General features: G+C 42.1%; 1 protein-coding gene across 1 annotated transcript in view; it reads right to left on the bottom strand.

The window, feature by feature from the left end:
* PRDM16 (PR/SET domain 16) overlaps window positions 1-22,300 on the bottom strand; it is a 433,122-nt gene that overhangs the window by 61,522 nt on the left and 349,300 nt on the right. The window contains exon 4 of the mRNA XM_084651921.1: window positions 3,815-3,949. Within this exon, the coding sequence (XP_084508047.1) occupies window positions 3,815-3,949 (135 nt within the window). The remainder of the gene's footprint in view (window positions 1-3,814; window positions 3,950-22,300) is intronic.

Raw genomic sequence — 22,300 nt, 5'->3', positions numbered from 1 at the left:
TTTTAAGGCAGGGAGTGAACAGAACTACCTGGAGACAAGGCTAGTAAGGTATAAGGCGGTGTGAGAAGGTATTAGACTGTGTATCCAATGCACTGGAGCTGCTGAATCTATTGGGAGTCCCAAAGATATGAATTAATGTAATAGGCTGAGCTCAAATAATCTGTGGGATGCACTAAAAGGAAATCAGACCATTTGTAGCCTGCTTGGAGACCTGTATAATCTGCACAGAATGAAGGACTGTAAAGGTCTAGGTAATAGGTAAGGGGAAATGGAATGGCTTCTATGATATTTATCCTGTCACTCTCTGAAACTGAGATATGGAATTCAGCTCCATGTGCTACAAAATGCATAGAGCAGCTTTTGATGTAAGGCATGGAGCTGATGACAAATGTAAGGCTCTTGGTTATAAGGGTTCTTGTTTCAAGAGGGTTCATGATGAGTAGTAGATGGGCATCACAGCAATCAGGAGTCCATTTTATATAAACAACCCAAAATTTGGATGCTTTTATCCAAAAGCTCATCCAGACCATGTTGGTCTAGGAATCAGGCTACAAATATTGCAGTATTTTGGCTTTCCCATTGCCACTCATCTCCAAAGTCAAGCTCTGTAGGAGCATGTTAAAATATGAATGAGAAAAAGTTGATGGAAATATTTCAAACTTCACTAAGTTTGGATTTTGGATTGGGTCAAGCGTTGTGTGAAAAGTGAAAAGTCAATTCTCATTTTATATGAATGGGCGTGCCCATCTCTATGTCAGACTCAGAGCAATATTTTGGCTTCCATTTCTACTGAAGAGTCTCTTGTAATGTCCTCCTTAGTAACATGCATGTTAGAAATATATTCTCCCTCACGGTACATCCTTTTATGCCTCCAAATGCCTATCGACAATACTAGGTAGGAATATTATTAGTATTGCACTTCTCATTGAGATACGCCTGAATCAACACCATGGACCTGAACTTTACTCAATTTGAGGTCTTATAAATCCCCAGATCTAATTGTTTCTCGTGTACCCATTTCGATTTTTTAATCTTCCAAGCGCTTTACAAAAACTAGATAATTAATCCTAGCGAGACTTTGTCATCTGTCTAGAAGGCAAGATGACTCAGCCTTTGGGAATATCATCATAAAAATCGTATTAATTCCTTGTAACATCTCCTCCCCCAGGAGAGTGTGCTACAGACATCTCCACAACATGCCTATTATGTTTCTAGTTCTCTCTCAACAGTCCCCGAAACCATTTCCCCCTCCCTCTTAAATAGAGACAAAAACTTAGTTCACAGCTTGGGAGCAGACTTTCTATCCATCACTGTCAATGTACAGCATGCACTTTCTACTGTTCGAACGGCGATGAAATACCAGCATCGATCCCCATTCATTCATCTATTTTTTAATCACAAGAATTCAGGTTTCATGCTTGCTGTCAATGCTTTGCAGTTTTCCCCTACTAGAAAAGAGGCGTGTGGGCCAGGAGATTCCCAACCATTCCAGTGCCCTTAAAAAGATCAGAGCTGCTGAATGGACATCCCATTCAGCCACTTGGAGTCAGCCAAAGTGCTGGTGTTCTACAAATCTTGCTAAATTATGGGCACAAAAACCTATCGTGACTCTGGATTGAAGTATATAAACCTCTGTCTTGGATTCCAAAAAAACCTGGAGATAATCTGCTGATTGTAATTAGGTTTCTCTTGCAGCATTTGCAGAAAAAGTGAAAAGAAAAATGTGTCATTTTCTTGAGTCTCACACAAAGAAGAGATAACATCCCTGTGAGGGCTCGATTACCAACGCTCTCCAAGTCTGAAGGGTGCCAGAGAAGGATAAAAATAAACAAAAGAAAACTGCAGCTATGGAAACTGGAAACATGATGTCTTGAAAACGAAATGGCTCCAGCCTCATTTCCCCACCATTTCCATGTTGTCCTACATTGTGCAACCTTATGGACAAACTTTTAAATAGCATAAATTCTGTTCAAGTCCCAGTGTAATATCAATTTGCTACCAGAGACAGTCACTTCAGGAACAAACAAGCCCCCTTAAAAACTCTTACAAACGGATTCCTTTGGGATTTTATTCTGCTTGCCACGTGGCAGTAAAGCAACCTGAGATACTCACACTGTCTTTTCAACCAGGCAGCAGCTGACACAAGTGCAAAACTTTTTTTGGGAAAAAAAAAAACACTTAGGGCCTGATTCTCCACTGCCTTGCACCTTGTGCGATCTTTAGGACTGCGTAAAAAGAAGGTGGATTTTTACACCCACTCTGCATAGGTGTACAAAACTACACAAGATACAGGACAGAGGAGAACCAGGCTCACCATTTAGGAGCAGTTCTGTGTCTGTCTGCTGTCAGACAGACAGACTGCCTGGGTATCTGATTATTTGCTTCTTTCAGATTTTACTGGTATGAATATCTGCACGTGCACTAAAAAAGGATCTTTGTTTCAGTTTATCCGCTCATCGGGGGCGGCTCTACCAATTTTGCCGCCCCAAGCAGTCGCCGCCGAATTGCCGCCGTGCCAAGAGCAGTGGAGCTGATGCCCAAAAGCCGCCATGGCAGGAAAAGCGGCGGAGCTGCTACTGAATTGCTGCCGCGGGACACAGACTGCGGCCCCATTCTGCATGCTGCCCCAAGCACCTTCTTGGAAAGCTGGTGCCTGGAGCCGGCCCTGCCGCTCATGCTGCTTATTCCTCATGCAAATCCATAATACTTTCTCTGTGATGCCATCATCATCTCCACAGTAACCAAGTGTGATGTCACAAACATAATTTTATGGCTAGTGTGTGTTTGTGTGTGGGTGGAGGGGAGCGGGGAATGAGGGGAGAGAATAAGCAGCTGACACAGAAAAAAAATTATATCAAAGTTTGGATCTTGTTTTTATTTTTATCAATTGAAATTTTTAGGGTTGTGTAAAATTATGTGGGTGGGCAGAAAATTAGTATTTAATGACAGTAGACATTGAGATTCAAAAAGTTAAAGCTTTATAAACTGTTAAAACAAATCATCAACATCACATGTCAAAACATAAAACAGATCATACTTGTTTTTATGCTTCATTTGCTAGTCTATTTGTAACAAGCCTAATTCAAAAGTCCAGATTGCTGGATTTTAACTCTCATAAATTCTCAAGCAGCATTGTTCTGACTGTGCCTATCTGTAAATTTCAATTATTATTAATAGAAATTTATTTTTTGTTGGTTTGTGTGTGTGTGCAGTGAAATTGACGTTTACTGATATTTACTGATAAAGATCTAATCTTTCCATGCCTAAGTATATGTAGGGAGTGGAGAGCTAGTTCACCTAAAATAAAATGACAGGTTTCAGAGTAACAGCCGTGTTAGTCTGTATTCGCAAAAAGAAAAGGAGGACTTGTGGCACCTTAGAGACTAACCAATTTATTAGAGCATTCTCTAAGGTGCCACAAGTCCTCCTTTTCTTTTTGCTAAAATAAAATGTGAACCACATATTAGCTTAAAACTCAAAGATAGTGGAGGAAAAATACCAGATGAAAGTCTGTTCCTGTTGTACTGTCAATTTGGCCCTAACTCCAGAAACATCACATATCTCAGGAGAAAGCCTAAATTCATCTTATTCAAGTTTGATTCCCAGACCAGAGATGCTCAGAAAAGCATGCAGATTTATCTCAATGGACCCTAGTAAATATATCCTCTGAATTTCCACATGGTGATGTTTTGCTTTTCCCTTAAATACAAAGCAAACCTGTATTTGTTAAAGTGATCAGTTGAATGTAGCAACCTGATAATTGCCAAAGCCATAAAAAACCACATGGTGATGGCTCAACTGAGCAGAAGCATACCTGGTCATTAACGGGACATACAGCTAGATTTTGTTCATCACAAGAACAGGCCACTCGGATGTATTTCAGCCAATTTCCAGCGCCAGTCTGATTAGCATCAGCACAGAATTTCTCATTTCCCAGGTCGTCAGCGATCTGAAGAAGAAGAGGAGATGGAAGAATTTTTTTCACTTGAGATGAAATGATAAGTATGGAAATCAACAAGTGAGAAATGTACTTTTATAGTTCTCTGCATTGCAGGCCCCCCAAACAAGAAGTAAAGCTAGAGAAACAGCTTGTTAGTCTACATCACTAATAAAAATATACAAACAGAATAACATCAGCTGAATTACAAAGCTGCTCAAGTCCCAGTGAAGATCCTCCACTGATTTAAGGGGCACATGATCACATCCACAATGATCAAGGAAAATAGAGCTCCTGTATACATATAAAGAAAAGGAGTACTTGTGGCACCTTAGAGACTAACCAATTTATTAGAGCATAAGCTTTCGTGAGCTACAGCTCACTTCATCAGATGCATATATATACATATAGCTATTACAACTAAACAGGTCACCTTTTCTGAACTGCTTTCTATTAACTATTTAGCTACTTATATGGCTCCATCTCCACCTTATCTGTTTCTATTATTAGGTTCAAAAAAGGAGCACAGTACTTACTACTGTAAATAAAAACAGACATTCAGTTCTGCAAGAACAAATCAGAACTATCTCTCCGCCCACCAACCTCTGTCACCCTTTCCCACTAGTTCCTCATCCCAGTCTCCTTTCCAAGCCAGTCCCAGATTCCTTCACAACTCCAGTTCCTAGTCCCAGTCTTCCTCCACTTCCCTACTCATTGTCCCAAATGACTCCCCCAACTCCTACAGGTCTATCTTTTGTCCTCTGCGTTGAAATCTGGCAGCTTCCTCCTCCATGCTGCCTAGGTCTAGGTCATTGACAGCACAGGACGGACAAACTTCTTGCTCTCAGTTTTGGTGCCTGGTCGTGGCCCCAGCTCTGGCCTGCAGCAGTCCAGAACAGTAATTGCAAGGAAAGTCCTACTCAGCCCTAGACAACTGGTGCCTCCCCATATGGGGCGGGGGGGGACACACAATCTAAAGTGGAGGAGACATGATTGTCCCACGTGTCCTCTGCCCACTGATATCCCCCCCCACCGCGGGGCTGCTGCACTCTCCCTGCCCCATGTTGCCTGTGTGTGTGTGTGGGGGGGGGGCCCTCGGTCCATCTCTCCCTGCACCTCCCCTGGCGCATTCAGCCACTCTCCCTGGCAGCTGGGCAGGGAATGGGATGGAGCCTGAGACAGCCTAGATGGGAGGCAGCAGCCGCCTGCTCCCTGCCTGGGCTCGGCTACTGGGGACAGGGACTGAGCTAGCCAGAGCCCCCTCTCCCCTCCAGCATGTTCTGGCTTGCTCGCCCCCCTGTGCCCGGCAGCTGGCATGGCAGATTTTCATGCGAAAGGCAGATCCCTGACACAAAGCCCACCACTCTCTTGCCAAATTTCAAGTTTCTGCTTCAAAGCTGAGGATGTTAGAGCTTAAGGAAAGGTCACCAGAATTTTTTTTTAACACGGGCAAAACAACATCTTTTTCTTCCCTGGCCTCATTCTTGGAAATGGCTGACCAGTCTGAGGCTGAAATTTTCAAAAACTGTTCAGCCTGAGTCCGACACCCAGTGTGAAAAATTTAAGCCCAAATGGTTGAAGTTATAAGCAACGAAAAAAAAGGGTCCCAATAATGGGAAATATCAGGCAAGCTTAATAATAGTGTGGTGCTACTATCCCTGCTTGTAATAAGGAACACATGATCATCCCTGTAGCTACTCTCTCTCTGGATCACTGTACAGCCTCCCCTCGGAAACTCCACTCGAGCCCGGCTTCCTGAAATAATTTTAAAGAAAAAGTACACACATCCTCGCAGGCTCCTGATAATCTAATTTCCTACAACAGGATACAGAAACTGAGATCTCCAATTTAACTGGGTCCTAGACCATAAAGGGCCTTACAGATCGTAAACATAGAGAGACAAGTTTCAGAGTAGCAGCCGTGTTAGTTTGTATTCGCAAAAAGAAAAGGAGTACTAGTGGCACCTGAGAGACTAACAGTTCTGAGCGAGAAGCACTGAGGTTTCAAACATTCAGACCAGCATGGCACCTTCAAGAGATGAGCTGCTGCATTTTGCACTAGCTGAAGCTTCTGGATGGACTTCAATTGTTGTGCTAAGTAAAACGAACTGCAATAAACTAGCCTTGAGGTTACAAAGGTGTGAACTACTTTGGCAGGGTCTGCCTCACAGAAGAATATTCACAGATTCTGGTCCAGCCACATACAATGTTTCCACAGTGAAAGTCTGAAACTAACGGTAAAAAAATGATAATTAACACTTAACCTACCAGAAAGTGCCATGACTGGTTAGATTAATGCTTATATATCACAGTAACAAGTAATCTGAAACTCCCATAGACAAAAGATTATTATTAAAGAAATGAGGTAAAATGAGGATATATCTCAAACAGAAAAGCTTCAGAAGTTTGGAGGGTTTTTTAAAAAGGAGACAGTTCTTCTGGGAAAGGAGTGCATTTGTCAGCATGGACCCGACTTGTCCTAACCGCAATAATAAAAATACTCTGGGTAACAAAATCAGGATGTATGTTTGATGTTCAGCTGCTGAATTAAACACTGTGCAGAAGCTTGAAGGTAATGAGCAAATCAGGTAGCATCCGGTAGCATCCCCCAATCTTCACGACATTGTCAAGGTGGATTGTATATTATAGTAGTGACAATCTGAATAAGGTCAAACACTGAAGAGATACTGTCAAACAAGATAGCAATGTCCGGGACTACAAGCATGATCTAAATTATAAGTTTTCTTTTTGCACTCTCTGAGGGCTGGGGAAAGACACTTCAACGAGTGCTGGTTGAAGCCAGAACTCAGCTCAAATTTGCTAAAAGACTCACAATTCATGAACCATTGAGACCTTGTGTTTCAGAATGAAGCCTAGCCTGGCTAAAAATCACATGAAGCTCACTGGTTTGAGCTTTCAAGCCCAAATTGAAACTCTGGGGGCGTGAAATCTCATGAACCAAAACCGGAAAAAATATTTATGTGAAACTCTGAGAACTGAAACCCTTGTTTTTCACACACTCCTCCAATCTGTAAATAAACTGAGCTGACATGAACAGCGGCCCAGCAACAACACCGAACTACGTTCTGTCCAATACTTTATTGTTTCACAACGTGTGTTTCTCTAGTTTTGATCAGGACACTGAAAATAAAAACAGCTTCCTGTTGCAGTGTGAGATAGTTGGCAGATTCGGGGCCCATGCGCGGGGGTTGGTAGGCAGGCCATTCATCCTGTTTTAAACTGGAGAGTTTTGCTTTTCAAAGGTTTGTCCCGCGGCCGGTGCTGAAACAAAACTGGATAAGGTTTTGTGCGGCATGAGATGGGAGATGCCATTTTGAAAAGTGTGCTGCTCTGCCCCCGCTGCCTGGCTCACGTTGGTGGGGGCAGGCCCCCACTGTTCCGGAAGTACCGGGACATCTGGTATTCTGGGAATGCCTCTGTGGCCACCCCTCGTGGTGGGGCAGTTTTGTAAGAAATGAATACAGTTTATGAACATACAGCAAACACAGCAGTAAAGGAGGAAAGCACTTCTCTTTAATGGGGACTCTATCAACACACTCAGGGCTTGCCTACATGGTGCATTACTCCACGCAGGAGTAAATTCTAGTGCACACCAGTGGGTTGTGCACTCAGTGGCCTGGGTGGATCCTGCTGGATGCCCTAAAAGTTCCCTAGTGCACATTAATGTAGGACTGTTCAAAATGGGATTACAGGAACATGCACTAGGGAACTTTTAACGTGCACCAGCAGGGTCCACACAGGCCAGTTACTGCACAACAGAATTTATACATCTCTAACATGAACTAATGAATGGTGTAGACAAGCCCCCAGACTAAGGCACTGGACTGGGATTCTGTAGAACCGGGATCGATTTCTGGCTCTGTCATTGTCTTCCTGTGTGTGACCTGAATCTCTTATTTTGGGTTTGTACCGTGCCTTACCCAATAAGGCCTTGATTCTAGTTGGGGCCTGTACACATTGACATAATATAAATAAGGAGCATCAAGGAGCTAAATATACTCCAGAATACCTTCCATATTCAGAGGTAGGACTTTCACTACCACCTTCGGTTTGGCTTTAGATATGGTAGCGGCCTGGACTCATTTAAGAGTGCTACATTCCATGGGTGCTACATTTTGGTGCAACAGAGAAAGCTGACTCTGAATTTTGTTCCTTTGCTGCAATGGGATATTGCCCCTCATAGTTGTTTAGAACAGGAAGCGCTCATAAGGGTTGGGTACAAAGCAAACTTAATAGGTATGGATAATAATTAACTAATTTGTTTTAAAACAGCTACCCCAACTAATTTTATTTAGAAGTCAACCTGGCCTCCAGTTTTTTCAAGAGCAACTTCTCTTTAGTAAATAATTGCATTAACACTTTTTTCTATGCCTACAATTAATAGGAGGTAAAAATGTTAGTAGTTATAGGTTTAACTACTTGATCTGAAGGCACAAAGAGGTAGTTAGCTGTGTAATTACTATACTTGCCTGCAATTTAGTATGGATGCAAAAATGACACAACAGAACAACACACACACACGAGGCTGGTTGTGTAAATCTGACATTTAAACACTAGTTTCTGCATTAAGATATCAGTATTTGCCAAAATATACCATATAGTTTCTCCCTGTATATGGAAGGGAAATAACTGCAATATCCCAGATACCATTTATTGGCAAATGTTGACTTTTTGATGTAAGTATTTCAACGCTTCCGTATTTGTCTGACAAGCTTCAAATGCCCCACGCTGTGAATTGCTGAAAAAGGATGATGTTCTGACATCACAGTAAGATAGGCAGAATCGACTGCTTACTGAAATAAAGTACTGCACAGCCAACTCTATGGTGTAGGCATTCTTAACTAAGTCCAGTACGCTAACACCTCCAAAGATATTGATTATAAACACCCACATCCTTTTTTGATGCTTGAGCCTATAGGAAAAAAATTGATGAAAACCATTGGCAAGTAGTCCCCCACTACCTGAGCGGTGTACTGTTGGTTTTTTTTTGTTTCGAACGCACATGTAGAGAGAGAAGTTTAAAATACCCCATAAAAGCACACCTAGTTTTCTGTCTGTTTATGTTGAAAGACGATCAGAAACTTAGTGCTTGGCTAATCTGTAGCATCAACTGTTTCCAAATCAGTTAAAGACATTGCCCAACATTTTAAAAAGTGACCCGTGGTTTTGGATGGACTAGGCAGCAATTCTATCCTTGTGTCACGTTAAATTATTATGAATTGTATTGCAGTAGCATCTGGAGACCCCAACCAAGACCAAGGCCACCTTGTGCTAGGCATTGTATAGACACAGATTGAGAGACAGTCCGTGCCCCAGAGAACTCACAATCTAAATAGAAAAGACAGACAAAGCGTGGGAAGGTTGAAGCATTCCTATCTGTATTTTAAAGATGTAGAATTGTGGTACGCAGAGATTAAGCAACAGGGAGTCTGTCAGAGAGTCAGGAATTGAATTCAGCTTTCTTTTTAACCACAAGACCACCCTTTCTCTCTAAATGGCATGGACTTTTACTTATCGATATTGGAAAATGCTTCACAAATTTACAAAGCACAAGTGCCCCAAGAGGTCCCTTTTTTTCTGAACAGCCTCAGGTTCGCTGGATGGTCCAGCCTTAGGTGTCCTGTATTGTCTATTCAGCAGCAGCAAACAGAATGACACAGAAAAACTTAGAAGTTGCGTTTGTACTTAACCAGTGAATCTGAAATAACAGAGTTGAAATCTAACAGACCAAATTCTGCCTTTTGTTTTACATGCTAACAACCTCTTTTATGCCAGTGAAGTTGCACAGGTGTGCTTGAGAGGGAATTTGGCCCACGGTTACCAGAATTAATCAGCTCTCTCCGTAAAAATCACGTGTGACTAGCTATTGATAAATCTTTGGCAAAAGGTCAAAAGAGAAAATTTATGGATATTTCACTCCGTGTCAGGACTACAGTAACTGCATTCTTCCTTGCGTATCTTACTGTCCAAAACAGGATACCATTGCCCACAAAGCAGAGTTCACAGGGAAAGAGGAACATATGTCTTGACTATACCCAGGTCTACCTCTCTCTTAAATTAGAGCATAAGCTCTTCAGAGCAGGGACCATGACTTTGTATGGGCTGTATGTCACTTAGCATAAAAAGGCTTTGGGCCGTATTGTAATATTAATCAGGATAAATAAAAATACGTATGAACCCTTTGCAATCTCTCTCTCTGATCAGCTTCCCATTTCTTCTTGTCTATCCATTCTATTGTTGTGGATTTCCCCACTGCTTTCTTAGACTCAACAAGTCAAAAATTGAATTTACCTTTTTTTCATGACTTCTCTCACCCATTTCTCTATCACATTTGACAGCTCCACTATCCTCTTCATCATTCGATCACCAAACCTAGGGTTAAGCAATACGCCTTCATTTCTTTTTCTCTTCACATCCTACCTGTGTCACTTCTTCTGCTATAATCCACCCCTTCCTCTCTGTCCACGCTGCGAGGGCCATGGCTTGATCTCTCTGGGACTATTGATAGTTTCTCTGCCTCCAGCTTTCCTACCTCTCCCCTCTTTAGTCTCTTCAGTTAAAACAATCCTCCAGTGCTCCTGACTTCAGGTGTGTTTGTATAAGGGGTTTTGGATAGGCCCATTAGAGAGAGATGAATTTTGAAACCAGGTCTAAAGTTCTGACCAGTTTTGGTACAGACACATTTTTAACTAGCCAAAAGGAAATTGTTGTCATGTTCCAGGGTTCACTTTGCAGCTTCCTCTGCTTTCTGCTGAACAGCATTGAGGATCTGAATCCAAAGGGCACATTGATCTTGCAAAGACTCCAGCTTGTAATTTATTAAATCAGAAATGCTGAGTTATGAAGCTAAAATTATGGAAAAATTCTCTTAAACGTTTACAATTTTTTTTTGCACATCATTTGAGGTTTCCTGCTTCTCTAATTTGTGGGCTCTCCATTGGGTTGTTTCTTTCAAATTTTAATGGGCAGAGTCCAACATTTGACTTTAGCAGAGGTGTGCCATATGGACTGGAATGCTTGCGGATCTGTCGTCAGTTTGCCTAATGGATTCCCAGTGTGCATGAAGAAATGAAGCGCCCATGAGTTTGCCATCAATGACCCAGCGTCCTGTTGCTATAACACCACTCCCCAGAAGCTGAGAGTGCAATAAACCTTCTCATCCCATAGTTGCAGGATCTGCCTTTGACAGTTTGGCTGATGTACGAATTTTATTTGGCAGGAGTGAGGGAGGTTTTTTTCTTTAATGACCCACAAGCAGATTTAGAGCAATAAACTGTTGCCATAAGGTTTTGTTGTGTTTTTTTAAAAATAAGGAAAAAAATTTGCGACAATTTATGACTTTTAAAAGTAACTGAAACAGAAAGTCTATTCTTGCAACAAGATGAAGAGGGAAAAAAATTGTCCAGAGAAACACTTCTGTCAATGTGTAGACACAAAGCCTGGATGAACTCATAAATTCAGTGCTCTGCCTGCAATTAACCAGGCTTCCTGGAGATCTGACAAAGAGTTAATAAGAAATGTGTCAGACAAAAACAGGTCATAGTACTGAAAAGTCAACGGGAGGTGCAACAGAACCAGCCCTGTTCACTGGCTCCCCACTAGCTTGGAGTCACAGGAAGAGCTTTGAGGGATACTGACACAGAACTACTTTATAAAGCATAAAGTACAATGTCTGGCCCAAATTTAAGCCCCACCTACACTACTGAGAAGCTTCTCCCCATCCAGAACATGAGTGCCATGTGATAAAGATAACAAGGATTGGACGAAGGGTGATTTCTTCAGGAGCCAGGACCTTTGTACATTTGATGGATCTGCCACAGACTTCTTACATGACCTTGGAAAAGTTGCTTAGGCTCATCCTGCAAATATTTATGCACATACATAACTTTACTCATGTGAGTAGTCTAATCGATTTCAAAGGGACCACTCATGTGAGGCAAGTTATGTGTTTGATTAAATGATTGCAATATCAGATTCCAGTAATGATTGCATTAATCTCTCTCTGCCTGAATTTCTGCATTTGTAAATTGGGGTAACTACTATTCTCAGGCATATCATGGGGCTTGAATTCATTAAGATTTGTAACACACTTCAGATCTTCAGATTGTGGGAGATACTGCATAACTAAAAATTACTCTTATTTATACCAAAAAATAGCATCTCCAATGGCTTGGAAAGCTCAGAATGTGTGAAGCAAAAAGAAAGCCTTGCAAGATGTCTTTCCTTTGAAACAAGTATGTTAATGGCAACTATTGAGACTGGGTTGAAAAAAATGAATCCATGGACCAATCCAGTTAGAAGTTTCTATTCTCAAACACAGGGTTTGTGTCTTATGGTGGCCTTCACAGCTGCTGGGCAGCTTTATTCCCATTAACTGGTCTAGTGATGACAACAAACAGTTACAAGGGATGGGAAATAAACAAGTTCAGATAAAAAAAAAAAAGATTGGTCTTGACTTTTCACTCAGACCAAACTCGTAGCTGAAATGAAAATGTTTTGTCAGGTTATGTTTCTATTTCTAGGTAATATTCACCTCTACATTATCTGGTTTCAGCAAGGCCTGGAAGCAGAAATACCGGTGTCCTGCAAGAAAGACTGTTCTGGTGATTTATTTCATTTATTTTTTCATAAGGGAAGGACAAAACACCCTCTCCTCCAAGCCCCACCCCACAACACCAAGCCCAAAGACTACTAGAAATCCCATGAAAACAGCCTGTTCTTTCAAAATGTCCTGCTCAATTTCTAGACCAAGAGAGTCTGGATAAGCTCAGACAAACTTTGGAAAGGCCTTTGAATGTCTTGTCTCCTATCTGAATCAAACCTTCTAGCCTTTTGAAGGTCTGCCCATTATTAATTGCTGTTCTGTACCAACAGAGAACTGCCAGTGAATATTTCCAATGTATCAGCTGGCTTTGGGTAGGGACAGAGGGCCTGAGAAATTGCAGTGTCCTTGTAAAAAATTATTCTATTACATGGATCTGTCTTTCAAGCACAGCAGATTGATTCCAGCTGAGTGTACATTAGACCTGACTGTAAATACAAAATCTCACCAGAGAGAGCAAGAGCAGCAATAATAAGACAGCATGCTTGTCTCCAGAGCTAACTAAACAGAATTTCCATGTAAAAGCATCTTCCTGCTCTAGAAAGCAACCAGACCCAGCATGTACTAGAAGGTTTAAGAGAACTCACACTTGATCTACGTGACAGGGCAACCTTTGTGCAAAGGGATAAGGATGAAAAATTCAAACCTTATGATAAAAATCAACAACTGTTCTGCTTTTCTTCTCCTGTAAAAAGATCCCTGCTTATTTTCTTGCTTTAAAGGTGCAGGTTCATTATATAGAAGCCAACTGTAAATAATACAGTATGTCAAAAGAGGTCCCACTCATGCTAATTACTGCCAATGCATGTAATCTTTCCCCCCTCTCTTTCTCTTTTCTCTCCCTGCCTCCTCCCCCACAACCTCACTCTCCTTGAGAGGTAAAGGCTAAACTTTCACAGCAACGGCTAATCATCGTGCAGAAAACCAGAAAGTAAAAATGTCAAAACAGAAGAAGAGTTTCAAGCTGATGGCAAGCATTTATCTCAACAAAAGCTCGTGTTCCACCAGTAACATAATTCATACCACACTGATTTAAATTAAACAGTAGGCTGTAAAAAATAATGTTTGAATCAGATCACAGATGTTGTACACACAAGTCAGAAATGGGATTGTCTGACTCTTTACAACACACACACCAAACTTGGAAACTTTCTTTCCAAGAAAGAGCTCAGAACATATCTTTTTTTCATAGTGCATTTTGCTTTATCAAAAACAGAACAACACAAAAGCAAAAGTCTGCTATATTTTAATATTAATTGTTCATCAGTGTCTGGAGCCTTGTGGATGGAAAAAGAGGCAAGTACTTAAAATAAAAGTGCTTGACATGGTAAACAAAAGATACAGAATATTTGTAGGTACATTGAGATTTAGAATTTCATGCAATCTAATTCCAGTCTGACTGGGGGACTGGGGTGGGTGTGGGGCTCAGAAGCATGCAGAATAGCACAAGTGTTTTTCTAGTACTGTTCAGAAGGATTGAATGTGGCATGGTTTGGGTATGACTGGCTTGCTATCATTTAAAAAGGCTTATATAGTATTGAACCATCTTTCTAATGAAACCATGTCAACTAGCCAAATCATTGTTTCCATATGACAGATGGGTAAACTGAAGAGAGACACAGCTTAAGAGAGTTGCTCAAGGTGATGCAACAAGTCAGTGTTTTCTGACTTCTGGTCCAGGGAACTCCTTTCTGGATGCTAAGCACAAGGGTGCCGTAGTCCCAAGAAACTGCCATGCAGGGATTATTCTGGGTATCATTGGCTTTCTCTGAAGAAATGAACAGAGATCATTCCTCAAGATCAGAAGGGTATATTCTACATTCTTGATCTCCTGCAGTTGCAGGGAGAATGGGCATTTGTAGGCTTCAGTTCTTATTGTCTTTTGCATTTCTATGTGCTGAACAGACTCTGAGAAGAGTAAACAAAAGAGAGAAAGGATGTTCTTGTGGGCAAGGCACTGGAATGAGACGTGGCTGGTGTGAGTTCAATTACTAGTCTGCCCCACATCACCTGTGTGACCTTAGGCAAATCACTTAATCTCATTGTGCCTCAGTCCCCTGTCTATAAAATGGGAATCACAATGCTCCCTTTCTCCCACCCTTTGTCTGACGTGCCGAAATTGCAAGCTCAGTGACTGTCTCTGACAGCACCCACCACCAGGGGATGCTGAACTCAGGTGATGCCTTTTGATGCTACTGTGTTACAAACAAACAAACAACAGTGATAAAATCAGAATGCACATCTTTCTGTTACACTAGAAATCAAGCCACAGAATCAGCAGGTCCCCAGCATGACACTCAAATGGGTCCACCACTGTGAAGAAACTGTAGCTTGTCTTTTTTTAAAAAAAATCTCTAATCAACTTCCATTAAAAGGTTTTGTGTATTTGTCTAGACCCGCATCCAGAGGGGTGGGTTACTGCTGCTTGTTTTAAATCACTTATTACTACCTCTCTCTCTCTCTCTCTCTCTCTCTTTAAAGCTTAAGGAATGGAGTTGTGAAGCACCATGAATTTGTAGGCCTCTTCAGAATGATTCATTGAAAGCCCTGAGTGCCAAAACCATTTTCCACATTTCACACTCTTGCCAGAATAGTAGCAGAAACTTCAAATGCCCATTCCTACTGCTAATACTAATTAAAAAATACCACCCTTTTTACAGCTTTTGCAAAGTCAATTGAAGGCTCAAGCATGAGAAGCGCCATATGAAATAACATTGTCTCAAGGTCTCTTACAAGCCTTTTCTGTGGAAGAATATTGGCTGCTATCTGATAACTTCTTGGAACCCTACTTTCCTCCCATATCACAAAACCAAACCAAAAAATGCTCAGATTCTACTTGATCATCAATACTATACCAAAGAAATTATAACCTTAGTTATCCAGATGACACGGGGAATGTTGAATGAATTCAGATAACTAAGGTTTTAGAAATAAAGGGCATTTTCAATTCAATTAACAGATGTTGAGAGATACAACTCTGCTTCAGCTAACAGGGAGTTTCAGACATTTGAGGTTTGGAAAATCAAAGCTGTGGTGTTTTATCATTTTGAGGCATAGGAATTTAAATTAAAATAAAATGAGAATGTACATAGAGCTGATTGTTACACTCTCCTTCTCCTTCTTTATATGACAGGTTTCAGAGTAGCAGCCGGGTTAGTCTGTATTCGCAAAAAGAAAAGGAGTACTTGTGGCACCTTAGAGACTAACCAATTTATTTGAGCATAAGCTTTCGTGAGCTACAGCTCACTTCATCGGATGCATCGGATGCTGTAGCTCACGAAAGCTTATGCTCAAATAAATTGGTTAGTCTCTAAGGTGCCACAAGTACCCCTTTTCTTTTTTATATGGGTACCTGGGCAACTTTTCCCCCCTAAAAACTTTGTGGTTTATCCATAGTGCCAAAAATCAAGCATTAGGACAATTACTGGCAGGAAAAGTTCTGAGAAATATGATTGTAATATGATCCAATTGAAAAATCTTTTTTTTTTCATCCGATGAAGTGAGCTGTAGCTCACGAAAGCTCATGCTCAAATAAATTGGTTAGTCTCTAAGGTGCCACAAGTACTCCTTTTCTTTTTGCGAATACAGACTAACACGGCTGTTACTCTGAATCCAGATTAAGGAAAAGTCATTCTGCAGAATGACACATTAGTTCATATATTATGTGCTAGTTGTATTCATCCCAGTGAGAAGCGTTTTCTAGGTCTCGCTCTGTTGAAATTCACCTGTACGTCTGCTCTCATACCAAGAAACACACTTACAGGGGCACAATAGAGCTATAGTCATTGGCAATGGGCATTTAAACCCTTGGACGCCTATTACTAGTTCAAATGGGATTCAGGTTAGAAATGACCAAATTTGTTACTATTTTGTGGCAACTGTGAAGGGAGGTGTAGTCCAGTCACACAATCATCCATCACATTTGGAACCTTTTTGAGACGCAGCAGAGAGGGCAAAAAATGGAACGAGTCATGAATAGTGAACTCCTGCCACACTGAGGTCACGGTTTGGAACACCTTGGCAGGATCATTGTGTCTGTAAAGCTCACACTACAAACTATTCTTGTTGTACTTGCTTGGTGGATGAATTTTGGACCTAAATTTCACCAGCTCTAAATTCACCATTTTTTTTAAAAAAAAGGAGAATTCATGAACAGCGTCTACTTGTGGTGAGACATATAACACTGAACTATCTCCAGTGCAGAAAGAATACAATCCTTTCTTACGTCTGATTTGCAATCTCATGTCAGCATATGCTACTGTGTTCAAGCAGGTTAGAAACATTAATCTAACAGCGTACATTTTTTCACATATGAACATTAAATTGCACAATATTATAAGCCAAGAGCTTGCACATTACTGCAGCCTTGGCCATGACCTTACTTACACCTTGTGAGCAGATAGGTTTAGAAAAAGAAAAAGAAAAGCAGTACCCTCCCCCAGGGTTGATATTGCTTTGAGCATATCAGAACCGAAGTTTCATTAACACAGGAAGCACCCCCTCATCAAAGGTGCCACAAATGTATGGGGAAGCACAGTCCTTGTAACCTTTCTTGCCAGAAATGAGTAAGGCAGCTGCTTTGCAGATGATTCTCGTGCTTTTTTGAAGGTGTGAATTAGATGAGTTTGTAAACTTGGTTGGCACTGGAGAAAAGAATAAAAGAATATTTGTAGGTTTCCCTCCCAATCAACTTAGTTGACTGCAAACAAGAACAAAGACCTCTGTTTAAAAAGCTTAGCAAACGAAGTGGCCATCTCACAGTAATAACGTGCTCTCACCAATCATGAAGTTGAAATGTGTTATTTTCTTTATGTGTTATTTGATGTTAACCAAAAAGGAGGTGCAAAAATGAGAACATGAAGGCTGCACAACTGTTCCACAGCAACATCAGAGGCTCCTACCCTGCTGAAGCAATTACGATCCTGCATAACAGCTGTCCATGAACTTTTCTTTGACAGATAAACAAAAAACCCCAATAACATTGTAACCAACCTGTAGCTATTTAGTACTTTGTGGTTGCCATTGTGCCATGACTTTCTGGAGGTAGAGCTCATATCTTCCTGCCCCTAAAACACAGACTTCGACCCCTTGAATGAATGGGAGATCGCCCTTAGCTGGTAGCAGGATAGGGCCTCTGACATGTAGGCTACTTCTGCATTACACATAACTGGCGGCGGTGTGCAGGGCCCAGAGAGCGACATGCCACAGTGAAACACAAGCTGCATCCACACTGCTGTGTGTAGCTCCGTGTGTCAGTGAAAGGCTCTGGCAAAGCTCCAGCAGTGGGACACTATAGTGCTAAAACCCAGCAGCATAGACAGGGTACATACCCGCACTCTGCCAGTCTTACGTTGCTTGCCTAAGCTGTGACTCACTGTCTTCACTGCTGTTTATGTCCATGCTGGGAGCTACCTGTGCAGGTATTCCTTCTGCACCTTCTTCTTGGTGGCTCTGTGGGTTGATGGGGGAAGCCACCTGGTGTTAGGGCCCCACTTCAGCTCAGAGAAAGAGAGCCAGCTGAGCTCCCACCCTGCTTTCCCCGGTGCTTCCACAGCCCCCTGGGCCGTGGAGCAGCCAGAGCTACTCTCTCCTTGCTGCCCTGCAGCCTAGGGCTGGTGGGGGAGCTGGTGATCAGCTGTGGCAGAGAAGTGACAGCAGCTGCTCAGAGCACTGGGGGTCGGTACCAGAGCTGCTCCTGGAGCTGCAGGGGAAACAGTGGAAGGCCGTTGGGGAGGCAGCGTTCTGGTCTGCCTCCCTCTAGTGCTGGAGCTGCTTCGTACACTTGAAGCATCACGGGGGGGAGGGGGGGTGCCTTTCAATTCATAATCAGACATAACTTTCCTGATTAATAGAGTTGCCCTTGAGAACTACAATTTAGAGTCCTCAGGGCCAGAGGCAGCCCACAGGCCCTGGGCCGGACACCATTGTCCTAGACAGTTCATTTCGACTCTCTGTACTTACGTAGTGCCTGCCATCTGGGGAGTTAAAAACTCTTTTACAGAAGTGAGTGAACAAACCCTCTCAATGCTCCTCTCAGGTAAGTGTTATCCCCCTTCCAAAGCTGCACATAAACGGAGACACGGCAATCGAAGTGATTTGCCTTCCAGGCCATGCAGATAATCAGCTGTGGACATAGCAGTCCTGACTTCTAGTCTCCTGCTCTAACTGTTAAATCCTGCTGGCTCCCAGTGGAAGTGATCAAACTGTGAGAGAATTTCTGATCAATTTTTCAGTCTTTTCTTGCTTTTCCAACCAGCGGTATCTTTTTTGACTTCCAAGTAGACATAAGTGACCCTGTCCAGGTGCATTTTAAGGGCATCTGCAAAGGAAAGGTGTGAAGACTGACACGCATCATGTGATCCGCCGATAGTATGCTATTATCTACACTTCAGTGGCCCCGGCAACACCACGCTGTGTATGACAGTACCTGCAGGGACAGCACCTTCACACTGAGAGGTTTCAGAGTAGCAGCCGTGTTAGTCTGTATTCGCAAAAAGAAAAGGAGGACTCGTGGCACCTTAGACTGCTGTAGCTCACGAAAGCTCATGCTCAAATAAATTGGTTAGTCTCTAAGGTGCCACAAGTCCTCCTTTCCTTTTCTTTTCACACTGAGAGTGTGCATGTCGGCAGGGTGCTTCAGAGGTATCCACATACATGACTATTTCTCATTTTACTGGCTAGGTGCAGCTTTAGTGTGGGTCCCTGAGTTTAACAGTACCTACAGAAACGGCACACACACCACTCTGCGCACTGCAACCCGGTGCACGGGGGTGCATGCCACGCAGGTTTGGCCGGGCCACCCTTCCATCATGATGGAGGGCTGGGGTGAGTCAAACCTGAGTGAGTGGTGTTGTGACTGGTCCCTGGTGCATGGGCTTGCAACCTTGATGCAGGGGCAGCTGGGCCAAACCTGAGTAGTACTGCATCCCCGGGCACCAGGTCGGAACGCCTGAAGTGGGGAGCCAGACTCCGTCCCATCTGACAGGAGCCTCCAGCCCCTCTCCTGGAGCCTCCCTTCCTCACCAGGCCAGGACTAGAGTTGCAGCACTGGAGCAGAGGGTCCTGCTGCCAGCGGTTGATGCCCCCTAAGCACTTTAGTACAGTGCACCCATTGAATCAGGAGACTACAGCTGCCTCTGTTAATGGCCCTTTATGAGATACTCTTAGAGCCCTGTGCTGATTCTGTTTCTCTTCCTAAGCTACTTTGAGTATTGCTGTAGAATCATAATAGTTAGAGATGGCAAAGGCCTGTTAGGTGATCCGGTCCATCTCCCTGCCAGGAGAGCATTATTCCCCACAGTACATTCTCCAGTGATTTTTCCAGTTTAGTTTTAAATTACTTGAGCAGTGGGGTTTTCATCACTTCCACAGGGAGACTTTGATAGTCACATAAACCTCTTTCCTGACATTCAACCTGAATATTCCTCCACTCAGTTTCATCCAATTACTACTTCCTCTATATTATTATACTATGTTAGTTCCTAGTCCCCAGTAGAGGCTCAAGGCCTCATTGTGCTAGGCACTGTTCAGATAAGTAACACAGGGTTATATTTCAGCAAGGGAAGTTTAGGCTGGACACTAGGAAAAACTTCCTAACTGTCAGGGTGGTTAAACACTGGAACAAATTGCCCAGGGAGACTGTGGAATCTCTGTCATTGGAGGTTTTTAAGAGCAGGTTAGACAAACACCTGCCAGGGATGGTCTAAATACTTAGTTCTGCCTTGAATGCAGGGGACTAGACTAGACGGCCTCTCAAGGTCCCTTCCAGTCCTACGTTCTATGATTCCATGAAAGATGACAGTCCTTGCCCCAGATAGTTTACAATCCTTATACTCTTCCATACTATCCTCCCTTCTTAGTGTTCACATCTTTCAAATAGTTACCTAGACTTGTATCCTCCTATTGTTGGTCAGATAGGACAAGCAATACATAGGAAGTTGCTGCTTTTGTGTTTTGGTCTGCCCACTTGCCCCTTAATCCATATTTGATACTCTGATCAAAGTCATGCTAATGAAGGATTGATTTTACTTCATTATCAAGTTTGGTGGTTTGGATTTGAGCTCTCAGTCTGAGGAAACTAAGTGAATATCTTGTTAGCCATCACAAAGCATATTTTTAGTTATAAAGTGGTGTAAGAGTAAATTGCATGTCTGGTCTCCAGTGCCTTCAGGATGAACTTTAGCTCAGGCCAGTTTAAATATAAAATTACATACTCCAGGGAAAAAGAAAAGGAGTACTTGTGGCACCTTAGAGACTAACCAATTTATTTGAGCATAAGCTTTTGTGAGTTACAGCTCAAGTGAGCTGTAGCTCACAAAAGCTTATGCTCAAATAAATTGGTTAGTCTCTAAGGTGCCACAAGTACTCCTTTTCTTTTTGCGAATACAGACTAACACGGCTGTTACTCTGATACTCCAGGGAATTGATTTTAATGAATAATCTGCCTTTTGGGTATTTTCAGAAACATATATTTTGAAACTCTAAGATCTAGTATCAAAGGAATCTTATCTCAGTGTCAGAAGATGGTTTAAGGTGACATGTTTAAGGCAAAAGCGTAATTACAAACCCAGAATAAAAGGTCAACATTAAAGGTGTGCACCAATACCTTGACCCAGGCTTATTATGCTGAGACATTGCAGCCCAGTCAATCCACTAACAGAAGTCTCGGAACAATACGTAATCTGACATACTATATATGTTGCGATTGCCTAGGCGAGGCAGGTTTGAGTTAAGGGGAATCTGACAGCTCCAACACAGAATTTCCTTTCCTTGTGGGCTTATTTCTCACAATCTTAAAGACACACCTGCCAGGCAATTGAGTCCAATATTTTGATTTACCTTAAAATCATTCTAATCCAATGGGAAATGCTTCCTCCATTTCTAAAATTCACTGATTTCAGGCCAAAAATGAATCAGAAAAGAAAAACAATAGCTACTGGCTATTGCTAAGATGTTGCAGAGCCAGACGGCTGTCCAGCTGATGGAGTTAAAGTTAACATGCACTTTTTTATTCTAGATCTGTCCTAACATAAGGGAGGAAACATATTCTGTGGTTAAAACAAGGGTCAGCAAGTCAGAAATCCTGGGTAGTTCTCTTGGCTTTGCTGATGACTCACTCAGCAGCAAGTCACCTAACTTCTTGGTGTCTTCATTTTTTCACTTGTAAAAGGGGGTTAAATGTTTGCCTGTTTCACAGGATTTGCTTATTATTATCGTCATTTTATACATGATTTTTATTTTCTGTCTGGGTTGCTATATCATCACCATGGTATCTGAGCACTAAGATAAGACATTGCCTGCCCCCCAGAAGCTTGCAATCTGAAAAAGCCAAGCCAGCCACAAGACAAGACCTAAGCCAACAGGTCAGAAAAGAAAAGGTATGAGAATCGTTAAATGATGAGGGAAAGGGATTAATTGTATGTAAACCTGAATGTGGTTCCCAAATGTCTTTAGGATCATCTCTTCCAGCTTTGAAAAAAACATTGGGGGAAAACTATAAGGAACATCCAGGTACTTTGCAGCCTCACCCAAAAGTCCTCACTGACCCCTTTGCAGTTGGAAAGAATATTTGATCAACGTCCTTGTGGCATTATTTTGATTTATTATTTTATTAAATAAAAGATACCAGATAGCATCTGAGATGAAGCATTACTTAACCTTTCTTCAGGTTATGAAAAAATCATTATATGAATAATACAGAGGAAAAAATTAAATCCCTTTTTCCTTTAGCAATTCTTCAGC

Source organism: Lepidochelys olivacea, assembly GCF_965140295.1.
Source record: "Lepidochelys olivacea isolate rLepOli2 genome assembly, chromosome: 18".
NCBI classification, from domain to species: Eukaryota; Metazoa; Chordata; order Testudines; family Cheloniidae; genus Lepidochelys; species Lepidochelys olivacea.
Note: the sequence above shows the minus strand (reverse complement) of the source record. Positions and strands in the feature narration are given on the sequence as shown.